The sequence below is a fragment of the Rattus norvegicus genome, unplaced genomic scaffold, assembly GCF_021556685.1.
Source record: "Rattus norvegicus strain SHRSP/BbbUtx unplaced genomic scaffold, alternate assembly SHRSP_T2T haplotype2-0000026, whole genome shotgun sequence".
NCBI lineage: Eukaryota > Metazoa > Chordata > Mammalia > Rodentia > Muridae > Rattus > Rattus norvegicus.
In genome coordinates, this window is record NW_028238785.1 from 206425 (window position 1) to 223008 (window position 16584).

Consider the following 16584-nt stretch of genomic DNA (forward strand, 5'->3'; position numbering starts at 1 on the left):
GCTGGGTGAAGTAGGACTGCAACTGCTTGTTGGATTCATTGATGCAAATCTGCTGGAAGCTATTCTGTTCAAAGTCCTCAAATCTGAATATGGCCAAGACACCAATGGGCAAGCACTGGGAGACAAGGTTTGGTTATAGCCGGGGCCTCCTGGAAAGATTAGCCCTCCTGAGAGGAGTTGCAGCAGAGGGGTGTGTTTTCCTGAACTGTTTGGTACCCAGTGTTTTTTTGCCAAGGGTTCCTTTGTTACTTCTTGATGGAACCAGGCCTGCACATATCCAGGAAGCATTGGGGTGGAACCTAGGCTTGGTGCCCACATGCTGGCATCGCTGAGGGTGAAGTCTAGCCTATCACACTTCCAGACACCGAGTGCAGATGCCTGGGTTCCTATAGAATGGCGGTTCTTACCCTTCCTAACACTGTGACTCTTTATTTCAGTTCCTCATGTCGTTGTCATCCCAACATAAACTTATTGGAGAGCTACTTCATGAGTGTCACTTTGTTACTGTGAGGAACTGTAATGTAAATGTCTGGTGTGCAGGAGCTCTGATGTAGAACCCACAGATTGAGAGCAGCTGCTGTAGAGGATCAGAGTTCTCTGCCAGCCCTGGTGTTTGCAGAGATCCCCTGGGTTCCTAGTCTCCATGGCTTTCCCAAGGACAGGGTTTATTCTTGGCCATCTCAGGGCCCGGGACCTCACAGAAACAGCCTCTCCCATGTCCTTCCTGTTGAGGAGAGCGTGGTTGGTCCTCAGCACAGACCAGTCAAACAGGGCGCTGTATAGACACTTGGCCAGGGAGTCTCCTGCAGTTATGGCCTCTGGACAGAGGGGTTTCTTCCCTGGGGTGGGGCAACCATGCCAGGTACAGGCAGTGATGCTCAGAGTCAAGACCTAGTTTTGTCTTATTTTCATAGACAAAGTTGCCCAGGCTGGCCTCGAACTTGCCTTGTAGCCAAGGATAATTAAACAACTGATCCTACTGCCTCTACCCCCCATGGCCTGGCATTGCAGATGAGTGTCACCAGAGCTGGTTTGTCACAGCTGCTATACGGCTCTAAGTCAGGTGCCTCATGTGCAGGAGTGTTATGACTGTGCCATCCCCACCCTGCAACCAGGGTTTTCACCTTTCTCCTGCTGAAGTCTGCTTAATCCCACCCTGGACCCAGGACACAGCAGCTGTGGGAGACTCAAAGCCTGGGGCTTCAGCACAGCATGGGTACACAGCATGGCATGCAGCCTACACTGCTGTGAAAAAGCCAAGGAAGTGCTTCTCAGCTCACCCCCTGTAGGAGTGTCTAGTCCATCCTTCTCTCCATGGATGCAGACATCTGCTTCCAACTGCCCGACATGTCCCTCTGGTTTTGACTTTCCTGGATGCCATGTCAATGCCACCACACAGAGTGCTGCCTCTACTGGGGACACTCACACAACCTCTCTGGGGGACATCTGAGCCAAGCAGGGATTGGGTGCACTGCAGAGAGGTCAAGTCATGTCGTGAAGTACCTTGTCCCACAAAGGCTCACTGTTCAGGGAGTTGACTGGAAAAGTAAGCTTATGCCCCTGGGCAGGGTTCCCCATAGGGAGTGTCCCACACCCTGCTATCAGGTCTATTCCTGGTGCCATGCAAATTCAATTTGCAAGACCCAATGCTCTGGAAATGTCAAGAGCTAACGGAAATGTACCAGGAAGTGCACATCATAGCAAAGGGACAGGATGGCACAGAGACCTATGCTATGGGTTAAAGGGCACGGAAAGGCCACCTCGAGCACAGGGGTCAGTCACCTCTTTCACAAACAAGGCAAAGGTCAATGCTCTCAGCTCTGGGAGCCTACAGGGCTCTGTGGCTCCTAAGCCCTGCAGCTGCAGCCAGAAGCAGCACTGAACAGGATGTAAATGCTGAGTATGGCGATGTCAATAAAACTTTATTTACAAAACCAAATTGGTGGTAGTGGTGGTGGTGGTGGTGGTGGTGGTGGTGGTGGTGGTGGTGTCGGCGGACTGGTTCATTTCAAAGCATGCTGGAGTGTCATGGCCACTGAGCATCGGGAAACACAGAAAGGAATGCAGGGTTCCCAACACCCAAGACGTCGACCTATGGCACTGGAACTGGGTCCCTGAAGGTAAGTCTGGACAGTCAGATAAGGTAAGTACAATTTATTACAAGGAAATGGGACAAGATAAATCTTCTCTTCATCTCGCTATGCTTAAGCATCTTTAAGAGTGCAGGGAATTCATGTCTATCAGTCTGGTTTAGAAAAGTGTTTAGAGACAGCAAGAGTAAACTCCATGGTTCCCTGACGAGGGTTCCAGGGATTCTGATATCTGGGTCAAAGTGAAAGTTAAGGTGAAAAAGGCTGTCAGGCAGAGCAAAAAGATTCCAATTTCTGGTCTCTTTGGGCTGTAATTTTTACTGTGTTCAAGGCCATGAATGCAGACAGGGTAATAACGAATACAGAACAAGAAGCTAGAGCTTCATTAAGACAAAACGTAAGTAAAAGTTTTGCCCTCTGCACCATTGCCTGAAGCAGGTTTTTCTAAGTCGTTTCCCGAGGATGGCATGTTGACCATTAGATTCACACGATGATAATGACGAATTCACCTGCCTTTTCTTTTCCTATAATTAGGCCAGCATCGATTCAAGGTGTGGCCCAACCGACTTATTATAAAGGATGATACTGGTTGGTTGAAAAAGGTAGTAGCTTTCTATGAACCATATATTAAGTTTTTATGTATATTAAAATTAACATTGGAAAGAACAATGGTAGGAGAGGAAGCTGGAGGACAACTGCTGCAAATGCTTGCTTTTGAAAATGCTAATGAAGAGTACAGGAGAGCATTATTACCTATAAAGGAGGCTGGGGATATTAATGCTTATATGAAGGCATGCAAGGGTATCTTTTCTGAAAATGGAAAGATGCATATTTGGCACGTATTGATCCAGATAGAGTTATTAAATTATATGTTTAAATACTCTTGAATATCCTACAGGCGCTTTCGCTCAGGATGTGTTGCCTTTAGAATGGGTTTATATTAAATAAAACTTTAACCAAACATTAACAAATAATGAGGAACAAATTTCTTTAATTATTCAGCAAGGCATACAAAGACCTGTTACTCTGTGGGGATATGATTGTGCTGCTATTGTTTTCCCATTAAGCAAAGATAAAGGGGAATATTTAATGCAGATGTCTGAGGTTTTTCAATTAGCCATGATTTCTTACACTGGAAATATTGAATTTCATCCTCCCCATAGTAAATTGTGGGATTGCTTTAAAAAACAAAAAAAAGTTTGATAAATACACTAATTTCTGTTGATCCATTACCATCACCGTTTACTGTGTTTACAGATGGCTCTAACACCAAGATGGCTTATTGGACCAAAGATTAATTTTGGGGACAAGAATCTTCTTTTGGGTCAGTACAACAAAATGAATTATTAGCGGTAATTAATGTATTCCAGGATTTTACTCATGATGTAAAAATATTATAGCTGAGTCCGCTTATGTTGTAGGAGTAGTACAGAATATTGCGACTGCTGTTGTTTCTACATCTAAGCATATATTAAATGTTATTCTCACATATTAAAGGACTATTGTTATTATGAAACTCTAGAATATTCATTACACATACTAGATCACATTCAAAATTTCCAGAATCTTTAACACTTGGCAATCCTATGGTAGATCAATTAGTGGCATTTGCTACCCCAGAAGAACACAGTCATAATCATGCCAATACAGGATATTTACATATTAAATATAAGCTTCCCTATTCTCAAGCCAAACAAATTATTGCTAATTGTCCTATGTGTCAGTCTTCACGTATAAAATGTGTTCCATCTCAAATTAATCCCAGAAGGATGCAACTTAATACATCGTGGCAGATGGATGGAACCCATATTTCTGAGTTTGGTCGCCTTTCACATATAGATGTAAGCATAGATAATTTTTCAAAATTTGTGTGGGCTACACCATTGCCAGGAGTACGCACTGCTCATGTTATACAGCATCTATTGGAAACTTTTGCTGTTATGGGACTGCCCTCTAAAATTAAAATTGATAATGGACCAACATATATTTCTTATCAATATAAACAATTTTGTCAACGATATCATATTGTACATATTACTGGTACAGAACACAATACACAAGGACAAGCTTTTGTTGAAAGAATTCACCATACCCTGAAATGACAAATTATAAAATTAAAAAGGGGGAAAAGAGATGGCCTTATGCAACCTGAAGGAGTTTGCAGACCAGTCCCAGAGCTATATTGGCACAAGCATTATACGTTATTAATTTTCTTAATTTACCACAAGGTGAAGTTATATCAAGAGCCGATAGACACTTTGTTGAACTTCCCCCCAGAAGGCATGGAACAGACAGTATGGATAAAAATTGCCCGGGATGCTGAATGGCAGGAAGGGACATCATTGTATATAGGGGAGAGGGTTTTGTCTCATTACAGGATGGGAGACTATTCTGGTTACCTGGGAGATGGATCCAAGCACAGAATAATAAGAACTGCTCCCTACCCTCAAAGGAATCCAGTTAAACCAGCTACATTTTCTCCTGATGGATGTTCTCAGGAGATGAGGAGGTGTCCTCCATTACTGAGGCCCTGGCTCCTCTTAGTGTCCACAAACAACAATGGATAAGGATCCGTGTAGTGACAACCCTATTACCTATATGGGGTAAGGTGAAGCGATTAAGCACTGAAAGGAATAATTTTGTCCCCTTCAGGAAAGTCCTTTACTGCTGAGCACTTATTCTTAGCAATGTGTGTTTTACTCATGGTTTCTTCTGCTGCGGCCAATGCCAGTTATCGGGCTTATAATGCTTATCATGATGAAATCCTACTACTTTTCTGTTAGTAAATATATGGATAATGACACAGAACATGATTGGAAGTTAATTCAAGCCTATTTAGAGTGTATTGAAAGTGCTTCAAAAGTAATTAATGCCTTGAAATATGATGTTCGAATGTCTTTTGGTAAACAGCTAGAAGATACTACCCCTATGGAAATAGCGAAATTATTGGCTAATCAATTGACAGGATTAGATCCCAAGGCTTGGCTTCAAAGGATTTTCCATAGCATGGGAGGAGCTAGTTTTGCCATAATCTTATGTACATTATGTATTATGTTGCTTTATTTTTACCTGACTAAACCACTACAAGGACCTTTAGCTATGTTATGTAAAGTGTTACTTTAAAACAAAGAAAAAAGAAGGAATTGTTAAGACATAGAGATGCAGCTCCAAGGCAGGGTCAAGAAAGGCCTGGTGACAGATTCAAGTAGGGCCTGGAATGCCGCCCTGGAGAAGAAAATGTTTTTCTCACTTGGCCTTAAATTATGTTCTGCTGTGTCCCGTTTCTGTGGAAGTGGTTCTAAAGCTCTCTTGGTAATGGTGAGTATATTTTGATTATAATAAGAAAGGTGATTTTTATATGAATATTTTTAGAAGAAGCTTTTGTTTATTCGTCTTTCTTTGTTTAATCTTCCCTCATTGTTCCTGGTATCCTGGGAATAATGATCTTATGGTATCTTGACACAATGAAAATTGTAGTAATGCATATTCTTAGCTTAATAAGGATTAATAAAGCTTGCAACTGCGTACAGTTTCTTCTGCCTTTGCTCTGCACCCCCTGTGTCCTGGGGTATGCGACCATACCCAGGGCCCCAACTCACTAGACATTGACAATGGGTCACCCCACAAAACACAGAAGCATCTACCTTAGTCAAAAATGGACATTTTATTGAATGCACACACTAACACTGATTGATCACATCCATAGCTAAGATACTAGGGGCAGATCCGTGGCCCAAAATACATTCCTCTAAACCTATAAAGCGAAAGAAAGAAAGAAATAAAGAGAGAAAGAAAGAAGGAAAGAAAGAAGGAAAGAAAGAAGGAAAGAAAGAAAGGAAGGAAGAAGAAAAAACACAAAAAACTTAAGCTTCTCATAGGAACTTCGCAGGAAGTGTTGTCTGGCGGTCAGTTCTGATTAGGCCATTTTAGATGAAACAGTGCACAGTGACCCTTAATGTGATGGGCCCTATATAAAGCTTTTTGCAATATTGGAATTTTAACAAACCTCATCCAGAACATACAGCAGAGGCAAGGATGTGATCACCATGTCCTTGCTCTCTATCAGGTTATTTTTCTGTGTCCTTGATTGTCAGGCATAGAACAGCAACAATCTGAAATAGCTGGTAGACATGGAACAAAGTGGCTAAAACTATAGCTGTGGGTTGCACACCTCAACTGTCAATGGCTAATGCTGTCCTAGAGACCTCGGAGGCCCCTCTTGTAAGACTGTCTATTGGAAATGGAAGCACTGACTTCAAAGTGAACCGGGCCAGCCAGGGAGAGGGCAACATGGATACGTGAGACCCTGTCTAAAACCAGCACAGAAACCAACCCTTCATTCAAAGCATCATCTATTAATTCTTTATTATTTCCCACTTTCTCCCTACCAGCCTTTCAGTCTGGAATGGTAGAAAAGGACTGGGAATGTTCCTTCTATTCTAAGGACCTTGATCTCTCTTTCCTTAGGTCCACATTAAGAACACATGCAAATGGGTATCACCAACTGAACAACTTAGTATCATCTACTCAGTATATCTAGCCTAATACTGTGCTATGACAATCTCAAGCTTCCCTGAGTTTCGCTGACCCAGCAAGAAGTATGAAGTACTGAGGCCACACCCCAGTGATCCTTTCAAGGGGTTAGAAGAAAGCCATGAGAGATGCTCCACTTCTTTGTCCTTAGATTAAATCACATTGACACAATGTGGATGGACTATTTAACCAGACATGTTTCTCCCAACCCCACCTTTCTGAGTTCAGACCATGGCAGAATTCATGCCCCACCACCCTAGATATTGAGTTTAGTGATATGTAATTATTATTTAAACCTATGTATTAAATTTTGTCATTTTGTTAATTTTTGTGGTTTTCCCAGTCTTCTTTGATTAACTTTCCTAGTATTATTAATTTATCCCCTGTGTTCTCTGGTATTTTGTCCTTCCCTTCAAACTAAAGTATTCCTTTTAGGATCCTCTACAGAGCTGTCTTACTGGTTATACATATTTTGTTAAATTTATTTTAGTGTGCATTAGTCAGCCCAGTAGCTGTGCAGTTGCCTGCCCTCCATGGTATCAGATCTACTTTCCAAACAATAACGCTCAACTCTTACTGGCTGTGTAGCATCTTGGCTGCTCTTTGTTCCACTGGGACAGCCCTCAGGACCAGGCTCTCCTCTCCCTTAACCATGGCTGCTGTCCTCTTCCTCTCTCCTCTCCATCACACACGTTCTTCCTTTATTCTATGGCAGCTTCTTCCTCCTTCTTCCCTCCTCATGATCCTCTCTAGCAAAGCCCTCAGAAACTCCCCTCCCCCATCTCTCTGCTGTGCAGCTGTTGGCTGTTGGCTTCTTTATAATCACAGTTAACTGGGAACAGGGTCAGTTATTTGGGGTTAACCAGTCCTGAGTTCCACAAATTAGCATTAAAATACAAGCAGCATTAGGCCAATCCACTACAGGGGTTTTTGTTTGTTTGTTTGGTTGGTTTGGTTTAATTTTCATTTACCTTTTTACTTGTTATTTTATTTTTGGCTATTTTTTATTAATTGGTTATTTTATTTATTTACATTTCAACTGTTGTCCTGCTTTCCAGACTCCCCTCTTCAAATTTACATCCCATTTCTGCTCAGCTTTGCCTATGTGACAGTGCTCCCCCACCCACACATATCCATTCCCACCTCACACCTCTAGGATCTGCCTTTGGTGGGGCTACAGGCCTCACCTTGAACCATAGAGCATCCTTGCATACAGTTTGGCTGGCAGTTTGGCCCCTGGGAGCTTGGGGATTAGGGAAAGAAGATCTGTTCAGATATTAAAGCCAATGTTTGCTGCATTCTCTTCTTTTTCTGGTTATATGTGAAATTATGTTTGTGTGCTTCTCTTTTTTTAAATTATTGAGAGAAGATTAATTTCTTGGTTTTTCTTGGGTATAGTTTAGTTCATTGTCATGGAGTTTTCCTCCTATTAGCCTCTGTTGTGCTTTCTTACAGAAAAGAATTCTTTAAATTTGGTTTTGTCATGAAATATCCTGGTTCCTCCTTTTATGGTGATTGATGATTATGCTGGATATAGGAGCCTGTGTCTGCGTTACATCTGCCCAAGATTTTCTGACTTTTAGAATCTCTGTTGAGAAGTCTGGTGTAATTCAGATATGTCTGAATTTATTTGTTACTAGATATTTATACCTTACCCCTTTTAATGTTCTTTCTTGATCTGTGCATTTAGCGTTTTAATTATTATGTGAATGGAGGAATTTTTCTGGTACAAGTAGTTTGATGTTCTGTAGGCTTGTTGTACCTTTATGGCCTTTTCTTTCTTTACCTTATGAAAGTTTGCTGCTATGATTTGTTGAAGGTGTTTACTGGATCTATGAACTAGAAATCTTAATTCTCTTCTATATCTATTATCCTTAGGTTTCAACATTTAATTGTGTCCTGAAATTCATGGATGTTTTGGATTCAATAAACCATACATGTTTATCTGAGATGGGTGTTTTGTGCTTTGTGGGATGACCTCCTTGACCCCAGGCTGCATGAAGAATCTCAGCTGACAATGGGGACATAAATTATAAGTATGTGTAGCAAGACCCAGGCCTCTTCCAGGTTCTTAGATATTAACTGAGAACCTCAAATACAGTAGTAATGTGATAGTGTGTTGTGAATCTAGTTACTATTCTCTATTTTGATATAGATGACTCTTTTTGTGTCATGGTCAGCTTATAATGACTAGAAGACCTAAGCTTGAGAATAACCAAAGACTACATTGCTTCTCTAGCAGCTGAGCTTTTAAAAGTCCTGGTGTGACAGCAACTGTTGGTGGACATTCTGGATTATTCCTTCTGTACTTTAACTCTCTGTAACTTCCACCATCAGTAAGTTAGTTCAATTCCATAAATTGGAAATCCATCACCTGGAAGAAATACTCTCTCTTTTTTTTTTTAAGATTTATTTATTTATTTATTATATACAAGTACACCGTGACTGTCTTCAGACACACCAGAAGAGGGCATCATATCTCATTACAGATGGTTGTGAGCCACCATGGGGTTGCTGGGATTTGAACTCAGGACCTCTGGAAGAGCTGTCAGTGCTCTTAACCACTAAGCCATCTCTTTAGCCCAAGAAATACTTTCTGAATATGATCTGAGATTGGCCATGGAAAAAGGGTAGCTTGAACTGTCCCACCTAGGTTCTGGGCCTGCACAGGCCTGCTCTCCAAAAGAAACCTGTGTTCACAGCTGTTGGCTGGCTAAGAAAGATTTCACGAGACGTGATACACAGCCCTCGGACTTCTGCTTCAGTCATCTGCACAATTTTTCCCGGACGATACCCTCATGCCTCCAGCAGGCGGGTGATGAAGCTGTCCACTCTCAGCTCCCCTTCAGCCATCTTGTGGGCACCAGACTCTCCTCCCTGCAGCAGGAACAAGGGCTTCTCCATGGTGGCTGCAGCAGCAGTGGTGGTTTGACATTCTCACCTAGGAGGCCCTATGCCTTTCTACCCCAGTTCCAACTCACCTCAGGCCCGGGCCTTCCCCCCATCCACTTCCCACGGAGCAGGGAGAGCAGCACCCACTAGAAATAAAAGGGAGGCCTTGGTCCTGCCAAGACTGAACCCCAGTGAAAGGGATTGTTGGGGGGGGGAGGGCGGTAATGGGAGGAGGATGGGGAGGGGAACACCCATAGAGAAGGGGAGGGGGGGTTAGGGGGATGTTTGCCTGGAAACCCAGAAAGGTAATAACAATTGAAATGTAAATAAGAAATACCCAATTTAATAAAGATGGAGAAAAAAAGAGAAAAGTGTCACACATTTAAAACAGAAGAATATGGACCCTAATTTTAAAGCACAGTTCTGTCAATTAACTATATCTTTAAGGAAGCTCAGAAAATCAGGCCAAACAATATTTTCTCGGTTTATGTATCTGTAATGTCGCATAAATAATAATGTCCGTTTCTTGCTATTGTGGAGGGAATTAAATAGTTAATATGTAATCATGGAAATTTTGAAGTACCATCCATTTTTCTGTTCATTAAATCAATCTTCCCCATTTCATTGATCAAGTATGTACGTTTTCTTTTCATAATTACATGTATAATAAAACCAGCATAAAAACCTTCAGAATTGTATAAGCTTTCACTTTTAATAAATTAAATTAGCTATTCTTTGTATTTCTGCTGAACATTTAAATGTTCTTCATATGTCCCAATGCTAGTTTATTAGGTACCTATAAACTTTAAACTCTTTGCCTGAGAGCATGAGTACTATTTAATTATATAGTAACTACACTCAGGCTGTCCTTGTATTAGAACCAATTATATCAGACTCTAAGAAAAATTACTATTGCTTTAAAGTTTGTGTGTGTATGAGTGTGAGTGTCTGTGTGTGTGTGTGAGTGTGTGTGTGTAAGTGTGTGTGTGTGGGTGTGTGTGCAGCACATGACCAAACAACTTTCAGGAGCCATTTCTCTCCTTCTGTCATGTGGGTCCCAGGATGTAACCCAGATGTTTGACTTTGGCAATAAATAATATTACCAACTAAATAAATAAATGAACAAACAAAAAACAAGCCACAAATCAACTTTAAAAGTAAAGGCCAGAAGTTCACAGAATAGTAGCATTGGCCTTACCATATCCTTTCTTTGGGGATGGGAAAATTAATGTTCTGAAATCCATGACTTTCAGGAATTGTGATATTCATGGAAATTCAATTCCTTTGCAGATGCTCCAGTTGTTGTGGCCAATTGCTAGAAAGGTCAGCTTAAGCTTGCAGGACCCCCACCATCCCTCCCCCTGCCTCCACAGAAAGCTCAAAAGACACTGCCCAGAACTTACTCCACATTCCCCAGAACCACTTTCTTTGTCCATCATTTCTTTGAGACGAAAGGTCAGACTCCTTCACCCTAGTCTCTCCACAATCGACATCCCCCCTCCCAAAACACTTCTAAGACTGGAAAACATGTCTTAGGATGTATCTGCCAGACTCAGACTGAGACAAACTAGGGCACTGGTTGTCACTACAACATTGGTGACATAGCAGAGGATGCCAAGATCTCTCTAGGAGACAATAGAATGTCCAAGAAGGGACAGCTGATGTCATGGGGAACAGACTTTGCCTTCCTGCTAATGTTCTCCCTGTACTGAGCATAAGCAGAGGTGCCCTTTCCAGGAGACTTTCCCGGGGCAGAGGCACTGAGCATCTCCTGCTTCCAAAGCCAAATTTTCCTCAAGGCTTGATTATAAAAACCTTAGTAATTCCTATGCATCTAAATGAATGGTTCCTTCCAAATCCTGCCCAAAAATGTCTCATCCTAACTCAAATTATCCTCCTTCACCAATATTAGCCATTAAAAATTCCTGAGAAATAATACCAGTTTGAATATGCAGTCAAAATGTTCTCCTGTCTTATTATGTACAGGTGCTTGAAATCACATCAAGAAATAGCCTGCATGGAAGGTTGCAACATGGGTGTGTGTTAGGGGAACACTCATGAAGCCTTGTGCTTAGCATTCAATGGTTGCCACAAAATTCTTTAGGAGGAAGACTTGAAATCATTATGGTGCTAGAATCAGTGTGGAGGCCAGTTGGCATAGGAAAGTGAAACATTAGAGCCACCAGTGAAGGCTCCTGTTGGGCCCTACCTTGGTGTTTCCCTCCCCCCTCGCTGAGCCTTTCAGCCTGCTATAGCAAGAAATTGTTTACACCTTTGACAGCTGCTCTTAGCCCCTGATTTGGGGCTGGGATTTTCCATGGCACCCTTCCTCCCCACTGAGCTTTCCTGCTTCTTGTTTTTAAGAAGCTGTTTATGCCCCTGATTGGGCTGGAACTTTCACCACACAGACTTGTCCTATTTTCCTGGTTGGGGATTTTCACCTGCCTTGTTGTTTTTCCACAGCTTTTGCCTCTGGTATATAAGGAGATCTCAGTAAAGCCTTGGTGGCACTCGCTAAAAAGGGGTGACCCGTGTACGTGTTTTCTTTCAACCCCACAAACCTACACCCAATATTCACACACTGTCAGCGCAGGCACTGACAATAGGTATCACAATAGAAACTAGTAACTAGATTAACCAAACTATCACATTAATGCTGTATTTCGTGGTATTTTTTTTTTTTTTTTTTTTTTGCTCTCCTAGAACCTGGAAGAGGCTTGGGGTTTTCTAATCCTACTCATAATTTATTATCCTTCCCAACACTATGGGCTTTGTTCTGTTAATGCTAACAGCGGCATCCAATACCTAGGATATTTACTACTGACATGTGTGACATGAGACAAAACAGTCCCTGTCATCCCTCACCTGAATAAACTTGCTTAGAGGACAGTGTAGGTGGAGGGTCCTTCTTTCCTCTCCAAGATCGAGAAACATTTCCAGTCTTCAGACAAGTGTGTCAGCCATTGTCCAGTGACTGTCTTGAGATGTCCACATTGTCAGCTGAGTGTCGTCATCCAGCCTGCCCTGTAATTGTTGTAGACGATTAATAGGGTTCCAGCCCTAGGATTTAATTCAGTGCTACAGTACCTGCCAAACACACTTAAAGCCCTAGCTGCCACCCTAGTCCTGTGTGCTCTAGAGAAAGAAAATAAAGAACCACATTGTCTATCAAGTTTCTCCTCCAATAGAAGGAGAATCTGCATCGGTCTTTTAAGTAACTCTAAGCCCCAGCTTCCCCACAGCTCCCTCCATCGATTGCACTATTGGTGCATTTTCAGTAATGCTCACTTTATTTTTGGTGTGCAAAGAATATGCACCATGTCAGTAAAGTGTGTGTGTGTGTGTGTGTGTGTGTGTGTGTGTGTGTGTTCATCCATGAACTCACTATAAATTATTATCAAATGACCCAGAAGACTGTGGAGAAACCTGTCGATGTGCATGCAGAATTATGTTACTACTGTTCCATGGCACCTTGCAGGGAACACTGAAATACTGGGCTGCTTTAATAGAGCCTAAAACCAGGCTATGCATGATTTTTGGTGAGATTGTGATGTGCAACACCACAACAGAGATCAGCAGAAGCTTCATTTATTCCATGCTGCTGTTACCAAGTGAGGCAAAGCCTCATCCCATAGAGAGTCTGGTAGGATCTGATGAAGGGCAATAAACTCAGGGTTGAAATCAAGCCTTTAGAAACAAAGAGAAAAATACAAAGTCAAGGAAAGCAAGAGCTGTCTTTTCTTCCTCTTTTTTTTTTTTTTGAGAAGAACCACAAGAGAAACAACCCCTTCCTCAAACTAACAATGCACAAGAGAGACAATACATGAATTAAAAATCAGAAATGAAATGAGGGACATTACAATAGACACTGAGCAAATTCCAAAATCATTAGTTCTTACTCCCGAGGATTTTATGCCAGAAAACTGGAATATTTATTCGATATTGTTGATTTTGTAGACAGATAACAATTACCAAAGTTAAATCCAGATCTGGGAAGGTATCTGAAAAATACCCCTAAGAAAATAGATACACTCATTAAAGGTTGCATACTTTATATATTATATTGCTTTCTTTTTGCATGATTAAACCCCTTCAAGGACATTTAGCTATGTTATAGAGAGTGTTACTTTTAAAACAAAAGAACAGAGAAAGAAATTGTGGAGTCACTGAGAGACACTTCCCTGACAGGATCAAGGAAAGACGGCTGAGAGATGCAAGCAGGGGCTGCAATGCTGCCCTTGAGAAGAAAATGTTTTTCTCACTTTACCTTACACTATGCTGTACTGTGTCCCTTTTTTGTGGAAGCGGCTCTCATGCTCTCTGGGTTATGACAAGTATATTGTGATACTAGGAAGAGGGGTGATTTGCTATACAGATATTTTAAGGAGAAGCCTTTGCTTAGTCTCACTTCTTAGCCTAGTCTTGATTCAGTCGTTCCTGGTATCATGGGAATAACGATCTTATTATATCTTGCCAAAAGGTAAAGTGAGGTAATGCATATTCATGCCTGTATAAGGGTTAATAAACATGCAGCTGCATGCAGTTGCATCTGCCTTAGCTCTGCATCCCCTGTGTCCTGGTTATTTGTGACCGTACCTGGGCCCCCAACGCACTAGCTGTTGACAAGCATCACCCTTTTCAGTGTTAGGTATATATTTTTTTGAAATCTATGATGTGGAGGCGTATTACAGCAACAATATGAAATAGCAGGCGGGCATGTATGAAAATTGCTGTGTTTAAGCTAGGTGTGGGGACAAGTCCTCAAAAGGAGCTGTTAAGATGGGAAACAAATAATGCATTTGTTGCTGGAATTGAGTTGCCTCAGCTGTGTTGCTCTGCCTGCTCAGTGTCCATTCAACCTCACTCTGTTTCTACAGAGGAACTCAAGGTTTGCCCCAGCTGCCTGTGAGCTGGGATATGGGCAGAGAAAGGCCAGGACACAGTGGTGATTTCCCACTCCTCAGTTATGCTGAATTTTCCACTACTGTACTTGTAAACACAAGTACAGTGTGGTCAGTTATTATAGATATTTGTCATTTCTTACAGAGGGCAACTATGATTGACTACACCCAATTCTATAAAAAACAAAACTCAGGAAACCTGGCCCTTGGCAGCAATGAATCAAGAAATATCTAGGATGGTGGGGCATGAATTCTGCCAAGCAATGAACTCAGATAGGTGGGGTTGTGAGGAAGATGTATGGTTGAATAGCCCAATAGATTCACGTTGTATCATCTTGATTTAAGCTAAGGACAAAGAAGTGCAGTATCTCTGATGGCTTTCTTCTAACCCCTTGAAAGGTTCACTGGGGTTTGACCTCAGTTCTTCATTCTTCTTGCTGGGACAGCAACACTCAGGTAAGCTTGAGATTGCCATAGGCACAGTATTAGGCTAGAAATGCTGAGTAGGTGATACTAAGTTGTTCAGATGGTGATACCCAATTCATTTGTTCTTAATGTGGACCTAAGGAAAGAGCGATCAAGGTCCTTATAATACAAAGATCATTTCCAGTTCTTTTCTACCTTTCCTGAATGAAAGACTGGTTGGCAGAGAATGGTAAAAATTCAAGATGATGCTTTGAATGGAGGGTGGGTTTCTGTGCTGGTTTTAGACAGGTTCTCAATTACCTCATCTTGTTCTCTACGTTGCTCGTCAGGTTCACTTTGAGCTCAAATAAAGCTGCTTCCACTTTCCAACAGGTAGTCTTACAAAGGGGCCTCCAAGGACTGTGAGGACAGCATTAGCCAATGAGAATTGAGGTGTGTAACCCACAACTATAGCTTTATCTGAAAGACCCTCAGACAGAGGAGACTCTCGCTCCAGTCCTGAGGACAATCACCACCCCATGAACACACAGGACTCAGTCTTGATGTAAAAACAAGAGGTTTACTTTGGGATACCAATGCACTGGGGCTCCACACAGTCCTCACGCAGGAGGGATGTGAGGAGCCTCGAACAACAGAAATGTACAGCTTAAACAGTCATTTACGATCACACAGTTTCCTTAGCTCAGCTATTTTGGTGCCAAGGATATCTAGGCAGATGTTTCTCGGCCTGGAATTCCTAGGATAAGGCCTTAACCACATCAATGTAGCTATTTCAGTACCAAGGACGTCTGACTTGATATATGTTTTCTTATCCTGGGGTTTCCAGGACAAGGACCATGATATCTGTCTTGGCAGGTGTTTCTCTTCTGGAGTTCCCAGGACAAGGCTATAGCTATGTCAGCCTATAGCACAGCTGCATTCAGTACCAAGGATATCTCACTTCTATAGTGGTCAGTCAGCTTCCCAGATGTTTCCTGTCTTGTAATTGCCCTGCAGTAGATATGTTCTATACCCTCTGTTCTTATGGTCAGGCAGCTTCCTAGAGAGTGGGTGGGAATGTGCTTTCTGTACTTTCTGGTCTATTGTCTAATGTCAAGGGTCTAAGCGAGGGCCAGCTTAAAGATTCTCATTCTTAAGAAATGGCTGTACTGATATATAAATGGGGATCTTTCATATCCAATTTCTTCCAAGTCTACCAGCAATCTCAGATTGTTGCTGTAATATGCCTGACAATCAAGGACACAGAAAAATAACTTGATACACAGCAAGGACATGGCAATCATATCCTGTGTCGTTATGTATGTTCTGGATGAGGTTTGTTAAAATGACAATATTGCACAAAGCTTTATATAGGACCCATCAAATTAAGGGTCACTATGCACTGTCATAGCTAAAATGGCCTGGTCAGAAGTGACCACTGGATCACTCTTCTGTAACGTCACATGAGAGGCTTGTGCTTCTTGTGTTTTTTATTTTTCTGTTTTTTTTCTTATTTATTTATTTATTTATTTATTTATTGCTTTATATATTGTCCGGAAGATAGTTCAAGTCATGGATCTTGCCCCAAAATCTGAGCTTTGCTACTAATACTGTAAACAGTATTAGTGTATGCATTCAATAAAATAACTTGGTTTTTTTTTTTTTTTTAGTATGATAGATGCTTTTGTGTTTTGTGGGGTGATCCATGAAACAGGAGTGAAGATGCTTGTTTCTTACTCTGTCCACTGAGTTATATCTCTAGG

The 16584-nt window shown here is 41.7% G+C and overlaps 2 protein-coding genes across 10 annotated transcripts in view; one reads left to right on the plus strand and one right to left on the minus strand.

The window, feature by feature from the left end:
* Positions 1–16584, plus strand: part of LOC147997878 (disks large homolog 5-like) — a 91444-nt gene that overhangs the window by 69659 nt on the left and 5201 nt on the right. For 2 of the 8 annotated variants that reach the window (XR_015647494.1, XM_087601455.1), the window contains exons 2-4: positions 2625–2692; positions 3348–3414; positions 15215–15274. The exons of 1 other annotated variant lie outside the window; for it this stretch is intronic. Coding sequence is in view for 4 of the 7 variants with exons in the window: in XM_087601455.1 (XP_087457581.1) it covers positions 15263–15274 (12 nt within the window). In the remaining 3 variants the exon portion in view is untranslated. The remainder of the gene's footprint in view (positions 1–2624; positions 2693–3347; positions 3415–15214; positions 15275–16584) is intronic. 5 more of the 8 variants (XM_087601458.1, XM_087601457.1, XM_087601456.1 and 2 more) reach the window with 3 other exon arrangements.
* The window catches only part of LOC134483246 (uncharacterized), a 43959-nt gene that overhangs the window by 10750 nt on the left and 16625 nt on the right, over positions 1–16584 (minus strand). Inside the window, exon 2 of one of the 2 annotated variants that reach the window (XM_087601449.1) lies at positions 12381–12539. The exons of the other annotated variant lie outside the window; for it this stretch is intronic. The gene's annotated coding sequence lies outside the window, so the exon portion shown is untranslated. The remainder of the gene's footprint in view (positions 1–12380; positions 12540–16584) is intronic. 2 annotated transcript variants of the gene reach the window in all.